General features: G+C 41.8%; 1 protein-coding gene across 1 annotated transcript; it reads left to right on the top strand.

The window, feature by feature from the left end:
- Positions 1–209: 209 nt before the first annotated feature.
- LOC115789249 (zinc finger protein 703-like) lies at positions 210–4,436 on the top strand. The gene is made up of 2 exons (XM_030742572.1): positions 210–891; positions 1,753–4,436. The coding sequence occupies exons 1-2, from the start codon at positions 649–651 to the stop codon at positions 3,298–3,300; spliced, it is 1,791 nt and encodes a 596-aa protein (XP_030598432.1). The 5' UTR covers positions 210–648; the 3' UTR covers positions 3,301–4,436.
- Positions 4,437–16,433: the final 11,997 nt, after the last annotated feature.

The raw sequence follows: 16,433 nt of genomic DNA on the forward strand, positions 1-16,433 counted from the left end.
TCAGACCTAATGATTTAGATGTACCCTGAGTGCATACACTTGAAAATTATATTTCAGTATATTCGTTGAGTAAATATACCCACTGACACCACCAGGGATGATTATATAAATAAAGGAGTAACGATTGTCACTTGCAGCCTGACGTCGCCCCGCCTTTACCCAAGTCCTCCCCGCCCCGCTCATTACCGATGCGGCCACCCAGCGGACGCTCGGCGGCTGCTGCACTTTGAAGTCCGCCAGTTGAGATCAGTGAGCTGCTGAAGTCCGGTGCGAAGGCACGCAGTGGGACGTTTCCTGAACACTCGGACTCTCTGTACAGTGGGTCTTTGGCCTTTTACGCCTCGCCAGAAACGACATCGTGTGCTTGTTTGTGGACGTTTTGTGGGGTTTGAAATCGGAATATAAGAGCCGCGTTTGGGACAAGGATGCTCCAAATTAAGTAGCGCACCGGGGCTGAAAGGCTTCTTCGTCCTTCGGGACATTTAAGGACGCCCATCTGTGTTTTGTATCCGCTGGATTATATTTACAAAACCCATTTTTATTTTATTATTTTTTCTAATTTATTTTTCTTTTTATTATTATTGTTATTTAATTTTATTTTACAAAAGTAACGCACGTCCGTAGCCACCCCCCTGCGCCCACTCTCCAATGAAATATCTCCCTTCAGGATCAGCTGCTGATCGAGTTAGTCCGCGGATCGAGCTCAGTGAGACCACCAATTCTAAAAAGTGCCGTCCCGGTGCCGTGGTCTCTTTGTTGACCCCTCTGGACCCACTTCGACAGGCAAAGCGGCTTCCTATCCGAGTTATCAAGATGTTGACGGCGCACACCGGACACTTGCTACACCCGGAATATTTACAGCCTCTAACGTCCGCACCAGTGAACATCGAGGTATTTATGGACTTTTACGCCGTTTTCTAGTGTTCCCGTGTAGAGAGGGCTCTTTTTACGCCGCAGATCTCCGCATATTTCGCAACAGAGGGATTAAAATCTGTTATGACAACAGATAAAAACAAACGCGTATTTTCAGGAAATTTATAAAATACTTCGATCTGTGTTTTTAACTGCGCACGCAGATTGATAATATACACTGCGATTTAAAAAAAAATACATTTAGAAATGTATTTAATTTTGTTCAAACTTTATTCCTAAATTTAATATAAGTCGATAAATTCACTAAGACAGTGAAGAGGTTTTTTTTTTTTAAAGATAATTCAGCCATTGTCCTTCTTTTGTTGGCCGCTAAGATTATAAAATTTTATCTTTTTTTTTGTTTTGTTTGTTTGTTTGATTTATTCAGTGATAATGATTATTTTCTTTTTTCAGGATTTATCTGCTTTGGTGTCCAAAAAAAAAAAAAAGCCATTTCAACTTTCCAAAGCACAGAGTGAAGCCCTCAAGTGTTCAAAGTGTTCCTAAAAACCAAAGATACTCCAGTATAATAGATGACAGTATATGACATTGTAATAAATGTTGTTCTCCTTAAAAATGCTGATTTTATGTTTAGTAGTTTGAAGCTTAAAGCTTAAAGTCAGTCCTTTGACTTCTAGGAAGTTACACGTAGCCCTCTGGCATTTATACAGAGCAGTAAAGCATTTGGTACATAATACCAGTTAACAGGCCTACAAAAAGCCACAGAAGACTTCTGAGTGTTTTGTTTACTTCAGGGGCTTTTTTTTAGAGCAAGATTATTTTTTAAGGAAAGCTAAAAAAAAAAAAAAATGTAGTAAAATGTGTTTAATTTTGTTGTAGCTGGATGCAAAGAAGAGTCCCCTTGCCCTGCTTGCTCAGACCTGTTCTCAGATTGGAAAACCAGACCCTCCTTCCTCCTCCAAGCTCAACTCCTCTTGCAGCCAGGGGGACAAGGAGCCCAGCAGTCGGTCATCAGCCTCCAGCCTGAAACTCAGTGAGCACCGCCCTGCCCTGGAGGACAAATCCAGCTTCAAGCCCTACAACAAAGGCAGCGGAGACTGTCGCAGAGAGGGAGTCACCAGCAGCACCTCCAGCAGCGACAAAGTTGGGTTCAGGGTACCCAACAGCAATACTGCTACCATTAATGGAAATTCGAGCAATAGCCAGCAGTCCTATCCACCCCACACTGTGTCACCCAACTCCAGAGCTAGGAGCAGCACCCCACCGGGACACACTCAGCAGCTTCCCAAACAGAGCCACTCTCCAGGTGGACAGCACACCTCTCACTGCCAGAGTCCCACTGGTGAACCTGCTCGCGAGCAGAGCAGTCCTACCAGCACAAGCAGCAATAATGTTAATAATAATAATAATAATCCCAAAAAAGATGCTGATGTAAATAAGGCCAACTCGGACAGTCCACACCATGCAAATTCCAGTCACGTTCGAGCCAGCACAAACTGCAGTAATGGCAGCTCTGATGGAGGCTCCAACCATGACATTGGTAAAGCAGAGTCCACCCAGCCTAACCTTGGCCCTGGGCATATTACACCCATTTCTCCTTACAAGACCAACCAGCCGCTCTTCCCCCTGCCTTCCTCTAATATGGGCTACCACGGATCTGTGGTGGGGGGCTATGCAGGCTACCCTTCCCAGTTTGTTCCTGGGCTGGACCCAACCAAGTCAAGCCTCAGCGTGGGAAGCATGGGAGTACCAGGAAAGCACCCGAGCTCCAGCCCTCTTACGGGCGCCTCCCCTCCGTCCTTCATGCAGGGTTTATGCAGGGACCCTTATTGTCTAAGCTACCCAAGTGTATCCCATCTTGGAAGCAACTGCAACTCCTGCATCCACGACCCTTCCTCCACCCTCAAATCAAGCTTCCCACTGGTGTATCCCTCCCACCCACTCCACTCTCTCCACCAAAGCGCCTTGTCATCCAGTGCATCCTCCTCCCTCTCTCATCCCCTCTACACCTATGGCTTCATGCTCCCCAATGACCCCCTGCCACATGCCTGTAACTGGGTCTCGGCCGGAGGACCGTGTGACAAGCGCTTCGCCACATCAGACGAACTGTTGGCTCACCTCCGCACGCACACGGCTCTGCCAGTGGGGATGGACAGTAAGCTGCTCTCTGTGTCCTCCTCTGGGCCTGCCTCCTGCCACCTTCACCTCCCACACCAGAGCAGTCCAGGCTCCGTGCCCAGCTCTCTTTCCCTCAGGGCTCCCCCCAGCCTGGGTTTGGCTCGCTATCACCCCTACAGCAAGGTCCATCTTCCCTCTGGACCCTCTTCCATCTCCCTGCACTCTCTGCCTACCACAGGTCCATACTACCCTCATTACGCACTTTACAGTCAAAGACTTGGATCTGCATCGGCTCTTGGATACCAGTGACGCACCATCTACTTAAATGTTTATAGGAATGGTTCGACGTGTTGGGAAATATGCTTATTTGTTTTCTGGCTGACAGCCGCGTGAGAAGATTGATACATTTATTTTTCAAATATGAAACCAGTTAGCTTAGCTTAGCTTAGCATAGGGAAAGTAAAAACTGAAACAGCTAGCAGAGATTTTACTTGTCAAGGTTAACACATGCCCCCTGTAAAGTTCTCTCCATTCTTAGCCTGTATGCTAAGCTAAGTGGCCGCTGGCTGTCGCTTTATATTTAGCTGTGGTGTTGAGCCAGAAAGTTAATAAGCACACTTCTCAAAAATGTCTGATCGTTACTTTAAGTTTAATCACTGCAGCTTGCTGCTTCCTCTGACTTTGCAGCAGGTTCAAGTGGAACTAGGAGGGAATTAAAACTCCTGGATTTTGACTTGAGAGCGTCTCCATTTTTTTTGTTTTGTTTTGTTTTTGTTTATACCTTATATACAAGATTTGTGGTTTCTAACCAGGCCCCCTTCCTAAAATTCAGTGGACACGCAGCTCTTGCATGTCTGCACATTGCCTGGATGCTTCTGCAGCAGACATGACTGCTCTGAGCTGACTCCTGCTGCCCCATGGGCTTGCCTAATTGATGGTTGGACGCTATGCGTAAAGGCTCTTGGATTTTCAAGGTTTTCACTGCGAATGATGAGGATTTTGAAGCAGCAGTGAGCTGCAGCCTTGGATCGGTGTTAGTGTGACTGCAGTGGCTTTCTCCCTGCAGGAGATGCATGTAAGCCCCGCGCAACATACACACTTGGTTTGCATTCATTTGTTTTGGTTCCTTACTTTTTTCCTTTATTCCTACTGAGAAGTTGTGTTTATTTTATACAGGGGGAGCTGACTCTAATGTTTACCATATAAATCTCTCCTCATTTTACAGTCCAGACTTGACAGGTGTTGAATACGTCATGTCTTAAAACTTCTTCAAGAATGAATGTTGCAATCACATCTCTCCCTCTTTCTGAGCTCCTCGCTTCTTTGATTGTTTTTATTTTCACACAGCAAATCAACTGAGATGTGATATTTTTTGTAAACACGGAGCACCCTGTGGTGGGAGCCAGTGAAAAAGGGGGAGGTCATATTTTAGTAAATAAATCACACTGAAGATGTATATTTTGTTGTCTTTATTTCTGATGCAAATGGATTTCATTCAAAGGTCAGCCTACAGAAAAGAAATGTGACGGCTGATTCACCTTTATTAGCTTTCATGGTGCTTTTATTAACTCTAAATCAGATAACTTGGCTTTTAATGTTATCTCACATGCACTGAGGTCCGTCTGCTGAGATACACAACGTTGTCTTTGTTGGAAATACTTACCAACCAATACCTGGCAGGTGGGGGTTCATGATTTACCACAAAGGCACGCCACAGACATTACTTATGTCTGTAAAGCACCTCGGCGCCTCTCAGAAAAAGCAGTAACAATGAGAACTGTGTCCAAAATATTTTCTAGACCAGTTCTACCACTTTGCAGATTTCTGCCTTTAAAGGGAAAACAAGTGAAGTGGTGAAAAGAATCACATGATTGACGACATCAGGTGTGTTTTACTGTCGAACTCCAGCTATTCAGTGTCAACCTAAAGTGAAATCATCCTGATTTAATGCTCCCAGATTCAGTGTTTCACTGTGTTTCATGAAAAATGGCGACATTTGTGCCTGTCAAACCTATCGAGATGTAATGTATACACACTGTAGCCACCAGCAGCCACTTTCTGTGCGTTCGAGACGAAGCCCCGACTGTTGCTCAGGTTACCACGGCTGCCACATGATTGGCAGTAGTAATATGCCATTTCCTAGCAACATGACTCCGTGACACCCATGGCAAAGTATAGATGACCCACACTGGTCAATCACAATGCTGACAAGACTCCCACAGGGGTCAAAGCAGCCTGTAACAAGAGACAGCACTCCTGTTTCAGTGGTCTGACTCACTGTTATGGGGTGTCTGAGTTCGGCAGGAGGGCGGGAGATCTTGCAGGCCCCTCTCTGAGGGTTTTATGTTGCCAGATATAGCCCAGAAAACAGACACACTTTATTAACTCTAAGAAATAAGTTGGCAGTTGTTACCACAGAAGATTCACTTCTCTCTTTCAACGCCAGACTCGAGGATATTTTCAGTTGTTTTCGTTGGATTTCTCTGCACATTTCCTCTTCAGGTGGTATCAGTCAGTTGTATTTACTATAACAAAGATGGTATGTGCCTGGATTGGGATGCCACCTATTGGTCACCAGCGATATCTGCTTGTTACCAGGAGGGGACTTCACCTGCCTCTGTTGAAATGTTTCCTGTTAGTGTTCAACTCATTTGCTTGAAAATTATTTAAGTAATGTTAATGGAGGCCAGAAAAGTAAAAAGGTCATGCATGCCTTTTTTTTTTTTTTTTTTTTTTGCTGAAGGGGAGGAAGTCTGGTTTTCATTTCTTTTGGAGGGGAGAGCGTCTTTCAACATGTTATCATCTCAGATTTAGATTTAACCCTTACCTCTTGAAATTTATTGCAGAAACCACCGTTCAATATTAAAGACTGTGTTTTAAATATTAGGTTACACAATCAGATCCACTTAATATTAGTTTAGGGCAACAAAAATTATTGTAGGGGGGGGGGGGGGGGGGGGGGGGGGGGGGGGGTCGCTCATTCCGTGACAGTAGTAATAACTCATTCAGCAGCAAGTAATTAAAAATTAAAGAGTGGCGTTTGGTAACTTCTAATTACACTTATAACACGCAATCAGGTGTTTAAAGCCTTCAAATATTGAGGTTAAAATTAGACTGTGCCTTTTAATGCTGCAGCAAACTGAACCAATCCAGTGCTGTTATCTGAGGAGCAATGAATCCTTATGACACTGATTATTTGTTTTTCCTAGTGCTAGTGTAGAGTGGCTCAACACCTGTGGGATTAATTTCTACAGGAAATAACTTTCCTGTGTTGATGTGGAGGGGGAAAAAAAAACAAAAACAAAACAGCAACACAACAAGAGCAGCAACGTTTTTACAAAACACAACAAAATTGTAATGTTTTCTGTTTTATTGTTTTGTAAAATGTTTTTGATTTCCGTCTAATTTTGCATCTCGGGTCCACCATACCTTGGAGATCATTTAAAAACATGGATGAAAAGGATTAAACATTTGGAGACTTAATCAGACCAAAAACTACAGAACTGAATAAAATAGCAATACATGAAGATAAAGTCTGAAAACAACTCATTTAAATAAGCGGCAGTTAAAATAATAAAAGACAATAGAATATAAATAATAATACCAATAACAAAATATGAACTATTACCAAAGTTTCATGATTATAGTAAAAAATAATAATAATTAAGGACCCACAGTGATCCAACATGCTCTGAGGTCTGTTCAATTCTTAAAAATATAACCACAGTGTTTACAATAATATTGTATTTTTTTTCATCAAATTAATATGTGCAATATTCCCAGTCTCAACTCTACCTCTTCAGACACAAATACAACAATACAAACAGCTTCTGATGCCAGAATTAAATCATCAACTTGGCCCTGCTTGGCCAGCTGTGCCATTCAACTTCAACATTTAATATTAAATAATGTCAAAATACATTAGCACAAAATGCTGTCAGTTTAAAGAAAGAATTAATAAATATTCCACTACAGTAGTTTCCTAAGAAAACAGTCTGCTTCGCTGATAGATTTTTTTCTGTCCATCAACATCAGACTTCTGGAGTGTGAGTCAATAAATATGTGAAAACGACTCTGCTCTGCATCACAGACCGCAGGTTCTAACTGCAAATGATGTCGTGAATGATGGTCAGGCTGTGGTTGATCCATCCACACAGGGGTGTGGCTGCTCCCCTCTATCAACCCATTACAGCAGCTGCACCATCACTTACAAAGCCAACAAACCATGTGTGTAATGTTTTTTTCAGATGCCCTTCACAGCAGGGCTTTCTAACTGCAGGATGTCACAGACAGCAGCCCTGATGCATAACTGCAACTCAACAAGGTGAAAATAAGAAGCTGCAAAGCTTTGTCGGAGATTCTGATGTAGACGATCAGGCAAGTGGTTAGCAACTAGAAGTCTTCTGCAACATCTGATGCCTATGTAGCCTAAAAACCAGAGGGCTCGATGGGTGTACATGAACATGTAGACCAGAGACGGGGAAACACCCCCCTACAAATTGCACCCTGTTCATATGGATGAGATGAGAGGGTGGAGTGCTAATTAGCCAGCTTGGTTGGCAATTTACATTCATGAACTTTACAGATGGGAGTACACAGAAACATAAGTAATAATATTTAAATGATTAAATACTTCAGTTTCTAGTAACTTCTTGGCTGGTGTGTGCCACACATGCTGTAGCACAGTGAAGAGGTCCAGTTTAATGACTCGAAATAGTGGATGAGGCCGTGCAGACACAGATCAGCTCCAGAGAGGGGGAAACTATCCATAGAGGCCTAAACTGTGTTTTGTACCAGGCTGTAAACATGCTTTTTAATGCTGTAAAGTTGAGCATTTTAACATGGGAGTCTAAGAGGATTGACTCAGTTTAGCAGCCGGCCTAAAGTGGCACCTAGAGGAACCTCTGCACTGGCTTCAGTTTTTAGCTCTGGAGGGTACCACTTAGCACAACTCAGTGACTGCATAAAAGTCGTTGTATATAAAATCATTGGTACAGCCTCACAGAGCTGCTGACTCTGTTGAATCCTCATAAAAAGTGAAACAAGGAAATTTTTACAGTCCTTTACTCATTAACAACAGATTCAGCCAATATTTTTGTTTTCAGTACTCAGTGATTCTCTCCATCTGTTTCTGGTGTTTCTTTCTCAAACCTTTCTTTGTAGGGAGTTGGGTCACCATTCATGCCATTTTTTTGGGGGGGGAGGGACCAAATGTCCTGTCCTATTTAAGTAATATAGCTCACCCTTCATCCATCACACAAGAGCCCTGCTTTTCTAAAGTCTTGGTTACAGACGCCTTCTTTTTAAATGTAGCAGTCTAATTTAAAACCAGTGATGCAAACGTATTTTGCTGTAATGTATAAAAAGCCTTCTGATATTATTCTGGTTCATATAAGTGAGTCCTTGGAGCAGCCTGACAGCCTTGATGATTAATGATGACAGACTGTGGAGCTGCCCCTTCATTACATGACAAGCCTTTAACCTCTCTATCAGCTCCAACCAGTGCAGATGAAATAAGGGAGAAATTAGACTTAAAAAGAAGTGCATGGAGATATATATTTTTTGTATCAATGATTTCTAGCTCAAGAATTTTTTGTTGTGTCTTTCCCTTTGCTCTCAGAGGCTGTGAAATTTCCTGCGTTAAAATCATTAGGCGTAGTCACAAATTACAAACATCTGTCCTGATGCTTCGTTTCAGACTTGTCTCTGAATAACAGATCACACAGTTTCCCAGAAATGGACTCCTCTGCTTTCATTTTGTCTTCTCTCCAACTTTATCACTTCATCCATCATCCTACTATGAGAGCTTTTTCAAGCCGTCCAAAAATAAAGCGGACACAGATGTCAGCCATGCTGTACTGATGTTTCTAAACCACCATAAACCCATCACTTACATCCACCCACAGGCCAGGAGAAATGTTGAAAATACACTTTTCTCGCTTACAGAGAAAAAAAACACAAAAACCTCCGTCACCCCATCCACTACACTGCTCCTATTCTAAATTACCCACATCCAACAATAAATTTGCCTGCAACGGAGCAGGTATTTTTATTTCTGAGACCTCTCTTTCCTTATGTCTTTTTTTTTTTAAGTCAACAGAATGAGTTTAGTGGTGTACAAGAGGGCAAATGCAATTATGGTTTCTCTGCTAATGTGCATGGCCCCAGCTGGTTTTTATCTGGCTGAGCTCTAAGGGCTCCTAGCTCAGTTGTCAACTCTCATGCATCATAAACCCAGTGCTTAACAGAGAAACGTGCTTTGGCAGTGACCAGCAGAGGCCTGGAGGCCAGCAGCGGCTGCTGGTGGTTTGGTGCATGGAGGGAGGGGGACACGATGCTTTGCCTTCCGCATCTGGATCCTCACGGCCACATTCTCTCATTCCTCATTGTTTTTTACCCTCTTCACGAACATAACCCACCATAATTGGCCAGCGTGACCCCGTAGCAGACGCCACGCCGGAGACTTTGGGAGGTCAAAGAAAAAGCTCCAAAATACACACACGGCAACGGGAAGAAAGACAAGGACTGAGAGAGAGAGTGAGAGAAGCTTCATGGAAATAAGCAGACATGATTACTCAAATACAGTCATTAAGGAGGAAACGTTGTTTTTCAAGCTGTCAGGATGATTAATGATGGAGAGCAAATTCCACTCAAATGCTGTTGTTTAGTCTAACCAGTGGACCTGATCTTTGCCACTAACTTACAACAGAAATGATGTGTGCGTCCAGCAATGCGGCGTGTTGAAGCGGTAAAAAATGCTAAACACTGAAACAGATATGGGGAAAAGAATGTGTCACACATTTTGTCATGCTAGCAGTGATTGCTACTAGTATTCCAAGAGGGGTGATAAATGCATGTTATATAACCTGCAAATAAAAACCAGATTTATAAACACGTGTGAGTCCATTATCCAAACAAATGCTGATCAATTTGGGCACAGGCTGAATAAAGTTCAGTAATTTATGTATATATTCAATATCAAATTACTTTAAAAAAACAAACAAACTCTGGTTTATGTGTTTTATGTACACACAGACATAAGCTAACTTTCCACACAGGCACAAGCAGAAAGGATGTAAGCTGCATTTATTAGAGTCCACAGCTAACCAGAAATGGAAAAAAAAATCAGGTCACTATTAAAATTTTGTGGGGTTATGTTAAAAAATAAATAAATGTAAAAATTAAATTCACAAATAGCACATTCATTAATTTGTATTTCCTCACTTTATGCTGAAGCTAATACCAGTAGCTTCATCCTGCTCTTTTCATTCACGACAGATGTTCGACAAACACGTGTCGTAAAGTCATCCTAAAAGCCTAAGCTTGTGACATAAATATATAAACATAATTTCAACAAAGCATAAATTTATTTCTAGCCTACCAAGGTGGAAGCTATTTTAAGCCTGCAAATCTGAAAGTATGGAATAAGGAAAAAAATTACACACCTCAAACGTAAAACTAGGGATGGGAATCAGTAAAATTTTAGGAGCACTTTGACTCTTAGTGGCAGAGTCAGCCCAATCCTTGAAGGGGCCCTAAGCAAGATTTGATTTGGGGCCCCCTTCACACCATTTCATTGTCCCCTGAACTTAATCGTTATTAATGCTGGAGGGTTAAAGTTGATTATTAATTTTTTTTAGGATGTATTACAGTTTCAGCCTTTTCAATTCAATTTTTCAATTCAGTTCCATTTTATTTATACAGTGCCAACTCACAACAAACAGCCGCCTCAAGGCACTTTATACTGTAAGGTAAAGACCCCACAGTAATTACAGGGAAAACCCAACAGTCATCCTAATCTTAAAAATAGAGAGGGTGTGTGTCTCCTGAATCCAAGCTGGGAGCTGGTTCCACAGAAGAGGGGCCTGAAAGCTGAAGGCTCTGCCTCCCATTCTACTCTTAAGTATCCTAGGAACCACAAGTAAGCCAGCAGTCTGATACGGTACTATGAAACAATGAAAAGAAGCCAATATGGGATAAATCTTTTTTCTCTTTTTTAGTCCCTGTCAGTACTCTAGCTGCAGCATTTTGGATCAGCTGAAGGCTTTTCAGGGAGCTTTTAGGACAGCCTGATAATAATGAATTACAATAGTCCAGCCTAGAAGTAACAGATGCATGAATTAGCTTTTTAGCATCAGTCTGAGACAGAAATATTAGAGTGTAGCCTACTCATTAAATTAGTGTTGTTACAAGTACACAAATCTGGACAGTTGGAATAGTCTCTTCATTCTTTTAGGAAATTGGCATTTGTAAAAAATTAGAACAAACCAAAAAAGTTTCATTACAAATGTGGGTGAGCTTGGGCGGCTTGCAGCCGCATATGTCGCCTATGCCTCATGCCAGCTCTGCTTAGTGGTATTTTTTATCAGTGTTCTTACTGGTAGTTTTTGGAGAAAAAAAAGAATCAAATTACAAACAGAATTAATATTTACATGCAAATTTTCGTTTCCACTCTTCACTTCTGAGTAAACATATTTTTTTGCAGGACTTTTTTGAATTCGCTCGCTAATAAAAATTTTTTAATCATTAACACATTTGTGTCTTGCATAGCCAATAATTTAGATAATGGTGTGAGTGCTCTGCGCTACTAGCATAACACACCAGATAAACCAATTTTGTTTCAGCTTGTTGACATTGATAATTTAGCCTGTTTCATTCCAGGTTTCTGTACCCATTCTACAAATAACAATAGTACTGCTTCTTTATTTGAACATTTTCCACACAGAAAGGATGCTAACTTTATGCTTGGGATGTCAAGCTAGCATCTATGAGCTTATATCTGCATGTAGCCCCTTACAGAGCTATGCTTAAAACAGTACTTTAAACATTAAAAAGGTTCTCTGTGAACGGCAGCACTAATTCACAGAGCTCACATTAAGCTAGCTAGCTTAAGAAAGCCATTTCCGCAGAAGGCTGCTTTTGTTAATTTTGAACTGAATTCAAGGGCCCATTAGTTCAAATATTAAATGAAATTTCAAGAAAAACCTTGCCAGCATAATCACAAATTGTGTGCCCCATGAGGAGACAGCAGGACATGTGTAGTACAGCACAGTTTAGCAAACGGTCAACTTCCAAAATCATTTATTTACTCAACATTGGTTATAAAGAAAAATGTTTCCTGTAATTTTAAATGTCAATTTCTGATGAAAAGCAATTGAAAGACACGTTCTGGCTTCCATCGTGTGCACGACATTCATTCAGAGTTCACGCTGTGCTGCAATAGATCACCTGGCCCAAAGTTATAACTGTCAACACATTTTAGAAAATTAGCCTTCTTTGTGAGGTTTCCAGTGCACACTATGCCAAAGTCCTCAGAAACTCCAGATGTTCGGCAGATCGCGCTGGAAGCCTGATAAGGAATCCGCTTTCAACAGATGTCTTGTGCCTGGACTCAATGATTTAGTAGCTGTGAATGATGAAACAGTGTTTCAGTGTCTCACAGCCTGACTGGCTTTTATCATCATGCAAGCAGCTGTGAATCTGGGTGACATCATGTCAGCGGATGGGAGTGAGAATGAGATGGCACATTAGGTTTTTCACATTTTTGTGTGTTTGGATATTTGATGTATTTCACTTGAAGGAGTCTCTTTTGGCTAAAGCATGAGATACAATCATGGGAATGTGGAACTTAAGCACCAATAGCACTGCTCCAAGTTGCATTTATCAGCTACTAAATGGCTGAAAGTTGCCTATAGATCATTGAAACAGCAACACTTCAGTGCTAAAATATGGTTTTAGAATGGAAGGAGCCATAATTGAATATTAAATATGTGTTTACCTCAGCCTCAAATGTAACACGTGATGGCTAAAAACCCAAATCATGACTGGAAATACAGCTGATAAAAGTAATAGCCTAATCCAAATGGCCATACCGCACCACTAGCCAGACTGGCTGTATTCACAGGCTAATCAGGGTAAAGTTATCAATAAAAACCTGTGAATGTGAAAGGAAACAGCATTAGAAGTGTTGCTGCTGATCAAGAGGCGGTGGTGTCTGACAGCACGAATGACTGACACAAACAGTGAGGGAGTTGGACAGATGAGAGCCACAGGCACTGGGAGGGAGTGGGGGCGTATGAGGGTCAACACATCGCCTGTGCAATGAGTGTGGCCCAGCAGCTGTATGCATAGGGGAGCCTTGGCCTCCTGCTCTGCATGTCAGGGGCCGTGATTAATGACCTGCAGGCCTTGCTCTTAACACCCCCGCTGCCCCACAGAAGTCACTGCAGCCACTGCATGTTCAGCTAATGGGCACAGTCAGCTACAGACAAGCACAGGAGATGAGGGGTTACGTATGGGTGCGCATACGTAGATGGAGGCAGACACAAAATGAGAGCAATTTCCCTCTTACAAAACACTGCATACCACTGTTACAGGCTCTATGTAATTTCAGGGTGAGAGCAATGATTTTTTAGATTAGTGTGTGCCTGTGCAGCGTCAAAGCTGAGAGGGCGTCCGTGCCTGTGTACTGGTTCCCAGCTTGTCAGGCAGCTGTCGAGGAGTGATTTATGACCACTAGACTCCAACCTGTCTTCACTGCCAGTTCAGTATTGTTACAACTGACAGCTAATGAGGCCAGACATGCTTTCAAGCAGAGCACTTAACAGGACTTCAATCTTCCCCCGTCACAAGTACCATTTTTGCACTCTCCCTCGCTCCCTCTCTCTGTCTCCCTCACAGCGCCCTCCTTTCTCTGTGCTTTCCTTGTTCTCTGTCTTTCTGTGGTGGAACATATGACAGGCACTGAAAAGGCTTCTGCCTACAGAAGGAGATGTTTCTTAGAAGGCAACAGCAGCAGAGAGCCCTGGTCTCTCTCTCACACACGTAAACATGCACTGGCTGAAGCTTGAATTCATCTAATTATCACCCTTTTTTATTAGGCTGTTTTTTAAAAAAAAAAAAAAAAAAAAGGAAATATGTTTAGGCACTTTGTTGCTAAACATTAGATGAGAAGACTGATATAACGCTCCTGTAGTGTAAATATTATTTTGCGAGAGGGAGGCGAGTGTTAGCTTATCTTAGCTTTGCTAAGATAAAAGCACCTTGGAGTCCTTTTAAAGCTCCTGCTTTGTTTTTTCATAATCATTTTAGAGAAACCTTTGACTAGACTTTCATAAATTCCACAGCTATAATAGGAAGTTAATTAACACATTACAAGTTTATAAAATTCAATGTAAAATATTAAAGATTAAACACCCTTTTGGCTAGTAATATGCAACTGGTACCAGTTCCACTTCATTCAGCTGTTAAAGGTACAGAGGCTTAAAAAAATCTGTAACTAAATTACTAACCTAGATGTTTTTTTAACCCCCATTAATGATCTCACAGTAAGGCTTATGATTCTCTGGAAGGGCTCAGGCCTTATTTTGGGAACTCCTGTGATAAAACAGCATAGATTATGAATACGATAAAATAGTATTTGAAAATATACAGACATCAAAATGTCTGCATTTTATTCAAATACTAATTCTTTCACCACAAATTGCTGTACTTAATTAACAATTCAAGAGTTCCTTTATTGCACAGGTTTGTATTTCTCTTCGAATTACAAATTTGTATTGTTGCATGCATTATTATCAGGCTTTTTTGCCTCTACATAGTTTTGCCACTGAGTTAGTGAATTCCAGCATTTATGAAAACAAGAACCAACCAAACACAAGATCTCTGTGTTTTCCAGCGCTCCTTCAGCACTAAGTCACTCAGAACCTCTCTGGCAGCTTTCCCTCCTTTAATCCCGAATTCCTTGTCAACCATGATTAATGGCAAGCTTACTAGCTGTTAGCTTGCATTGCACTGCTGGCCGTGCCATTGTCTCCCGGATACTTAATGAACTCTGACAGTCTTCTGTTCCTGCACCGACTTTTCATTAAATGTTGCAACAGCGACCCCTAGAGTTAAAAGAGAGGTTACTTAAATTACTTAATAAATTGCATGGCCACTGTAAGCAGCACAGTGACAGTTTCAACATATTTATAGTTGATCGCAAAAGTAAGTTAACAGTACAATGGAAATTATATCTCTTATTAATATGCTTATAGTGTGAAATATCTACTTTTCCCTCAGAAATCAGGATCAAGTAACAAAAGAATCAGCTTCACTCTTGTTTGAATACGCTGTGTACATCTTTTAGACATTTACTATTTATCTCTATTTAATCAGATCTTCCTTCTTGGGTGTATCTACTGTAGTGACATCTGCACCCAAACACAAGCTACTTTCAACTGCTCCCTTGTCACAAAGGATTGCCACAGCAGATAACAGACCACTACACTATGAACTATGGTAACATGGATTTCTGGAAAGATACTGAGTATGTTAGAAAGAATTTTAGATAAATGCAAATTGTTGGCTGCAGATTCATGATGCAAATCTCCCATTCCCCCACATCTCGAAGGTGCTTTACTGGATTGAGAGCTGATGACTGTGGAGGTCAGTGAACAGTCATGTTCAAGAAACCAGTTTCATCATCAGCAACAACAATATCTCAGGTAAGCTGTGGAGTTTATGCACACACACACACACACACACACACACACACGCACACACACACACACACACACACACACACACACACACACACACACACCACACACACACACACACACACACACACGTGATTTAAGGGACTTTGACTGTGGTATGGTTGTTAGTGTTGTTAGTGCCAGACAGGCTGGTCTGAGTATTTGAGAAACTGCTGATCTATGGGGATTTTCCCACACAGCGATCTCCAGGGTTTACACAGTACGGTACAAAAAGAGAAAATATCCAGTGAGCGGCAGTTCTCTGGGGGGATGATTTGTTGATGTCAGAGAAGAATGGCCAGACTGCTTCAAGCTGATAGGAAGGCAACAGTAATTCAAATATCCACCTGTTACAACAGATATGCAGAAGAGCATCTCTAAATGCACAACACAACAAACCCTGTAGCAGGTGGGCTACAGCGGCAGAAGACCACTCCTGTCAGCTAAGAACAGGACGCTGAGGTTACAATTCGCACAGGCTTCCCAATATCGGACAACAGAGGATTGTCTAATATTGTTTAACTACTACACATTACTGAGAGACTACTTTTCGGTAACTCCGCCTGAAAGCACATGCATCACATCACTTAGACTCTGCTGCCCCCTGCTGGAGATTTCTCTTGAATACAATCACATCGCAGCCTAGAGTTTTATGAAGAACAGTTACTCAAGGGAAAACAAAGGAATCAACAATAGTCTATCTTGAAGAAGTGTCCTTAATCAACCTTCACCTAAAGTTTACGCAAAGCTTTTACGCAACTTTTAGTGTGCGTGAGCGTTTTATCACACAGGGATAGTAGCGCATGGTAATCATACGGCTTGCGGGTTTTCGACATTATTCCAACTTCGCGAGCCAAAGCAGAAGTCCTCTTCGCTCCTTCCCTGTTGCTCCTGACGTTAGTCCCGGCTGCTCCCTCCCCC

The sequence above is a fragment of the Archocentrus centrarchus genome, chromosome 12 (genome assembly GCF_007364275.1).
Source record: "Archocentrus centrarchus isolate MPI-CPG fArcCen1 chromosome 12, fArcCen1, whole genome shotgun sequence".
NCBI classification, from domain to species: Eukaryota; Metazoa; Chordata; class Actinopteri; order Cichliformes; family Cichlidae; genus Archocentrus; species Archocentrus centrarchus.